The 6,892-nt window shown below is 39.5% G+C and overlaps 1 protein-coding gene across 1 annotated transcript; it reads right to left on the bottom strand.

Annotated features, from left to right (window-relative positions):
- Positions 1 to 459: 459 nt before the first annotated feature.
- LOC129884340 (uncharacterized) lies at positions 460 to 4,461 on the bottom strand. The gene is made up of 2 exons (XM_055958657.1): positions 3,245 to 4,461; positions 460 to 2,743 (listed from the first exon to the last, which is right to left on the bottom strand). Exons 1-2 carry the CDS (start codon positions 4,459 to 4,461, stop codon positions 460 to 462), a joined length of 3,501 nt encoding a protein of 1,166 aa, XP_055814632.1.
- Positions 4,462 to 6,892: the final 2,431 nt, after the last annotated feature.

The raw sequence follows: 6,892 nt of genomic DNA on the forward strand, positions 1-6,892 counted from the left end.
TAACGTTTCCAAATATCCGTTTGGACTGAAAATTCTTGGGCATTGTCAATATAGTATTTTCTGCAACCCTGCAAAGATTGGAGGCCTTTGGACAGGTCCATATATTGCAACTCACCCTGCACATGCTGCTCTGTAGCCAGCTTCTTGGTGCCTTCATATTGGAATTGTTCAGTTGTATGTTGTTGCAAGTTATCTTTAGGAGGAGAGCATTCCACATGATCATCTCCTTAGAGTACCTGCACCTACATACAAGTACAAGGACAAAAAGGAAAAAGAGAAAGAAGAAAGGTTCTATTCTAATCCTAACTTGTAAAAGAAATTTGGTTATTCTAAGAAAGCATAAAACAAGGGAGGTGTTCCATTTTACCATGGTCCTAACTATAGAACCTTCAAATTGATTAAATCTATGCATAGCAATATGTAATTTGAAGAGTAAGTTGGACCAATGAGGCTGAAAGGTCATGGTGGCTTCTTGATTCTCTTAAGCCTTCTTCTTCTGAAGTTGGCCATTTCCAGTTTGTCAAGCTCAAAGTAGGCTCTTGCCTCTTTGGGTAGCTCTTCCTTAGTGAGATATATCTGTGGAGTAGTGCACTTGTGGCTATGCTTGGATAAGGCATCAGCTGTAAAGTTGGCTTCTCTGTAAGTGTGACTGCACTTGAATACCTGGAAATGATGGTTGATGTCCTGCAACTGCTGGAGTTGTGCTTTGACAGTCCATGGTTGTTGAGCTAGGTGTTTTATCCATCTGATTACTAGCTCAGATTCCACTTCAAGGATCACTTTAGTATATCCTAATTGGAGACACCAAGTCAAACCAAAGATGGCTGCCAATATTTCAGATTGGTTGTTTGTGCCTTCTCCAAAAGGGGTTGAGAAAGCAAAGAGAAGATCTCCTTGATTGTTCCTTAGTAATCCTCCCCCTCCTATTTTTCTTGGGTTGTGAAGTGCACTACCATCAGTGTTCAGCTTCACTATGTGAGCTGAAGGTTTCCTCCAGTAGACAGTACTAACATTAACTTCATTAGTACATTTTTCCACAAGAAGGACCAGTTCCTTCCAGCTATTTGGCCAGCTGATATAGGAGTAGGTAGTGCTTAGAAGGTTGAAGTTATCCTTGAAGACTGAGTAGATCACTCTTGTAATATTGGACTGCTTCCCTCCATATTTGATGGCACATCTATTTTTCCATAGGTTCCAACATATGAAGATTGGAGCTGCTTGTAGGATAAGTTTATGGACCTCATTACTGTAATTACTGGACCACCACCTCATCATCAGGTTTCTAAGGGGTGTGTATTCTTTACTAATACCCAGAGAATCATAAAATACACTCCAAAACTTCCTGGCAAAGTTTCCAGAAACAAATATATGGTCAATGGTATCCAAACCATCTCTATGGTAACAGTAACATTGGGCTGGGGCTTCTCCAAAGCTGATAAGCTTTTCATTAGTAGGTAGTTTCCCTCTAAGTGCTCTCCAGAGTAGGAAGGAACACTTAAAAGGAATGTGTTTGTGCCATGTTTGAGAGTTAATTCTTGTCTTACTCCTTTTGTCCCTGATAAGTTCCCAGGCAGAAGAACAACTAAATTCCCCACTACTATTAGGCTTCCAAGAGGCCTGATCAAGTTTATGGGGCTGATAGTTGATGTTACTTACCAGGATGCTAGGTACAAACTGAGGAGGTGCTTTCTGAGAGACCAGTTCTGCATTCCATTGACCATTAATCATGAAAGAAGACACCTTAGTATTGTTCTGTCTACTACTGGCAGACCTGAAATTAGCTAAGGGGCCAACTCCCAACCAATTATCCCACCAAAAGAGGCAAGAACCAGACTGTATCTGCCATTGGATATGAGGCTCAACATTGTGCTTGTTCTTCATGAGGTGCTTCCATATCAGAGACTGTCCTGTATGCCATTTTTTGGTTATAGGATTTGACCTCTGACAGTACTTAGCTTTAAGGAACTCACTCCATAAGGAATTCTTAGTTCTGAATATCCACCATTGTTTGTATTGGAAAGACTTGGCAATATCTGATATTAGTCTCACTCCAATACCACCCTCATCATAGGGATAACTCAGATTCTTCCAAGAAGACCAATGATATTTCCTCCTTTCATTCTTCCACCCCCAGAAGAAATTGGATGTGATGCTTTGAATTTGCTTGATAGTGGTTGCAGGAGGGGAACTAGAAGATAACAAGTGAATAGGAAGTGCTTGGATGACATGCTTAATCAAAGTAACTCTTCCTCCATAACTAATTAACTTTGCCTGCCATCCATCTATCCTAGCCACAACTTTAGCTATAAGCTCAGAATAATAGATGATCCTCTGTCTACCAATGTAAAGAGGACACCCCATATATGTGATAGGGCTGTTCTTTTGCTTGAAGCCTGTAACTTTCTTGATTCTTCTAACAGTAGAGTTGAAGGCATTTGAGGGTACCATGAAGTTACTCTTGTCTCTGTTGATCAATTGGCCTGAAGCATGCTCATAGGTATGTAGTGTCTCCATGATAAGCTTCAAGGTATGAGATCTTCCAGATGAGAATATGATGATGTCATCTGCAAAACTGAGATGATTAATTTGAGGGCCCTTTTTAGCCATCAGGAAACTATGATATTGGGGGTGTTGATGAAGATTGTTCATGAGCCTGGAGAGGACTTCAGCATCTATGATAAACAAAGCTGGTGATAATGGATCCCCTTGCTTAAGGCCTCTTGTGGAATAAAAGAATCCATGCCTTGAACCATTAATAATGATGGAATACCAATTATCAGCCATAATTCTCCATACCATATCAATGAAACCTTCTTCAAATCCCATTTTCCTCAAAACTAGACAAGTATAGGACCAAGATACCCTATCATAGGCTTTAGCCATGTCAAGTTTGATAACTACATTGCCTCCTACATTTGGCTTCTTGATTTGGTGTATAATCTCTTGGGCTAGCATAATATTTTCAGAAATGTTCCTGCCTTTGATAAATCCAGATTGGTTAAGGGAAATGAGGTTGGGTAGGATAGGTGCCAGTCTAAGGGAAATGAGTTTGGAGATGATTTTGTTTGTGAAGTTGCTAAGGCTAATTGGTCTATACTCAGAGAGCTTGTTAGGATGGTGTACTTTTGGGAGCAGCACCAAAAAAGAGTGAGTAAAGTATTTAGGCATAGCTTGTGCATAGAAGAAAGATAGAATCACTTTAAGGAGGTCCTCTTTTATGATGTTCCAACATGCTTGGAAGAACTTGCCATTCATTCCATCAGGTCCAGCAGCTGAATTGGGATTCATTAAAAACACTACAGTTCTCAACTCCTCCATTGTAGGGATAGCTTTCAGGTTTCTGTTATGCTCATCAGTGACCATCCTGGGAATACATTGGAGGGTATGCTCCTGAATTTGTGTTTCCTCACCAGTGAAAATGGCTTGGAAATGATCACATGCAGCTTTGGCTATGTTTTCTTCACCTTGTACCCAATTATCATCCTCATTCTGGATCTTATGGATGTATAATTTCCTCCTCCTTCCTCTTATCAAGGCATGAAAATACTTGGAATTCACATCACCCTCTTTGAACCAATGCAACTGAGTTTTTTGCTTTAGTATGGATTCCTCCAGTTTCAGGTATTTTATATACTCTGCATTGATGGCATGGAGCTTTGTTCTGTTCTCTTCAGAATTACTAGAGATCATCTCTTCCTCTGCATGTCTAGTCTTGTCTTCATATTCTTTAACTTTGGCATATATATCACCAAATTGCAATCTGGACCAAGTACTAAGAGTGGCTGCCAACCTCTTTATTTTCTGATGGAAACACCACATTGGATTACCCTCCATGGTCCTGTCCCAACAATTACTAACAGTATCCAAGAAAGATGGCTGTTCTGTCCAGCAGTTAAGGAATTTGAAATATTTGGTGTGTTGGTGGTTTTGATCAGTCATCTCCAGCAGTAAGGGGCAGTGATCTGAACCCACAGAGGGTAGATGAGTAATGGTAGTCTGAGGCATCATCTCTAGCCACTTATCATTGACCATTCCTCTGTCAAGTCTCTTCCAAATTCTGAAAATTATACCCCTTTGATTAGACCAAGTATATCTCTGACCACAAAACCCAAGATCTTGTAGTCCACAGGCTTCTATGATGCTGATGAACTCAAGGCTCTTTTTCATATTGTAAGTGACACCTCCCAACTTTTCTTGAGGGTCTGTGATAACATTGAAATCACCTAATGTGCACCATAGAAGGGAGGTGGCTGACTGTTGTAGCATGCTATCCCACAGAGGTCTTCTGAGATGATCTTTGCATTTTGCATATACAAAGGTAACTATGAACTGATTTGGATTCATTACATGATTAAATTCACAAGTAATCAACTGCTCCTCATTTTCCAATATCCTGCAGTCTACATCCTTGGTCCAAAAAAGCCAAATCTTACCATTTGGATTACTAATAGCATGGTCCATGTTGAGTTGATTTCTGAACTACTGAATCTGAATGCTATCAGAAAAAGGCTCTAGGATGGTGTTAATGGGAATTTGATGGATACTCTTAAGAGATTTAAGTCTTTCCATGGCTCCTTGGGTATTAATACCCCTCATATTCCAGCATAGTATACTAATCATTGAGAGTTTTTGGAAGTGAACAGCCTAGTGTGAGGTCTGCTTGTGTGAGCAGAAATAGTTAAACTGATGGGTTTATTACTGTGACTGGTTCTATGAATTCCTCTAGGGGAAAAACCTTGAGAGTTAGCTATTTGTTGAATCTCATCATCATACTCATTTGTGTAGGATGTACCTAAGGGTCTGTTTAAGTGTTCACTGGCAGCATCCTCCTTATCTAGATCCTTCAAGGGTTGGTCCTCATAGTCACCCTCATCTTCAGAATCAATAACTGCATATTCATCCAGGTCAGGAGGGACTTCTATATTAGTATTAGTATTGAGGGTGCATTTGGGGAGAGATTGTGTGTGTTGTTCTGCAGTTCTGCTTGCAGGATATTGAGGAGGTGTGTGGTTGTACTGAGTTTGCAAGGGTGTAATATCCATCCCCACTTGGTCATCCTCCAGCACAAATTGTTGGCATCCAAGGTTAGGATGTTGTTCTTTCACATTGTCTACTACCAGAGGAATTTGTTCCTCGTGAGACAAACCCGAAAAGCCTTATTGATCTCATATATGAGCGCCTCTAGACTTTTGATGTATGGTCAATAATTCAAGGATAATAAGAATAATGATAGAGAAGATCACTATAGTAAGAAGGATAAATCTATAGGCCATGAAAAAAACCAATAGAAAGGTAGAAATGGTTACCGATGCTTCTTTCAAAAAAGGTCTCCTAGTTATGCGCCATCTACAACAAGTGCACTTGCGCCCAACATAAGGAATGATTAGAATTCACAGAGTCTTAGAGAACAGGGTTCTCGATCCTAAGGAAGTATGGCCTAAGGTCCTACGCAGGCACCATCTTGTGGTAAATGAGGTAAGCTTCACTTGGGAGAGTGTCGTGTGGGAACTAATAGTTGTTACAAGTGTGGTCAGGCATGTCAATTCTATAGATAATATTTAACGGGGAGACAAAGTGATGGGGGAAACAAAACTCAATCTTCTTTGGCAGTGCCACCAAATAGAGGTAATATGAGAGGTGCTAACTCAGGGACAGACAGAAGTTTAAACCGTCTATATTCTGTGGCTAATCTCTATGATCAAGAGAACTCATCAAATATTGTTACTGGCATTCTTTGAGTCTTTTCTCCTGATATTTATGCGTTAATTGATCCAGGTGCTACCTTGTATTTTATGACTTCTTATGTAGTCTCGTTAAGTTTAGGATTCTTCCTGAATAACTTTTAGAATCATTCAGTATTTCTACTACTATTGGTGAGTCCATTCTAGATAAGAGGATTTATCAAGATTGTATAGTCTATGTCTACAATAAAGACACTTCTATAGACTTAGTTGAGTTAGATAAGTTGACTTTGATGTCATTCTTGGCATAGATTGGCTTTATGCTTATTATGCCTCAGTCAATTATAGAACCTGAGTTGTTAAGTTCTAGTGTTCGAATGAGCCATTTATAGAGTGGAAGGGTAGACCAGCCTTTTCTAAGGGTCAATTCATTTCATAAGGCAAGGATAGCACTGAACCCTCATAGTCCTCAATCTTTAGCATATTTGGATTGACTGAAACTCACTCGTATGACGCTTAACACATGTAGTTAGAGTCTATTTTGGGGCTTACAAAAGCTCATACAAAGATGATTAGATAGGTTTGGAACCCTATACAAGGGGCTATTTTCCCCTATCTCTAAAGTGGCTTATACCCTCCACTTGTTATCTACCATATTATTTGAGTCGGAGATTACAGTGTAAAGACCCTATCCGTTCAGTAAGTTTTCTAAAGTCTTTCCCAATGATTTTTTTGGAGTCTCTCCAGATAGGAAGATAGAATTTAGGATAGATGTTCTTCCCTATACTCAGCCCATTTCTATTCCACCATATAGGATGGCTCTCGTATATTTAAAAGAGTTAAAAAAGTAGTTGAATGATCTCCTAGATAAAAGGTTCATTAGGCCGAGTATCTCAACTTGTGGCGCTCATATCCTCTTCATGTGAAACAAAAGTAGTTCTTTGAGTATATATATTGACTATCATCAGCTGAACAAGTTTACCATAAAGAATAAACATCCCTTTTCGAGAATTGATGATCTTTTTGACTAGTTTCAGGTGCTATTTATTTTTCTAAGATGGACCTCAGATCGGGCTATCATTAGTTGAAAGTGAGAGAATGTGACATCCTAAAGACAACCTACACAACCAAGTATGGTCACTATGAGTTCCTAGCCATGTCATTTAGTTTGACTAACACTCCTGCAACATTTATGGACCTTATTAATAAAT

The sequence above is a fragment of the Solanum dulcamara genome, chromosome 4 (genome assembly GCF_947179165.1).
Source record: "Solanum dulcamara chromosome 4, daSolDulc1.2, whole genome shotgun sequence".
NCBI classification, from domain to species: Eukaryota; Viridiplantae; Streptophyta; class Magnoliopsida; order Solanales; family Solanaceae; genus Solanum; species Solanum dulcamara.

What these genes read in the sequence shown, in the direction of transcription:
- LOC129884340 (XM_055958657.1), bottom strand. Translation starts at nt 4,461, where the DNA reads ATGGACCATGCTATTAGTAATCCAAATGGTAAGATTTGGCTTTTTTGG. An exon ending in CCTGATGGAATGAATGGCAA is followed by an intron (nt 2,744 to 3,244) that starts GTTCTTCCAAGC and finishes TAATGGTTCAAG; the next exon opens with GCATGGATTCTTTTATTCCA.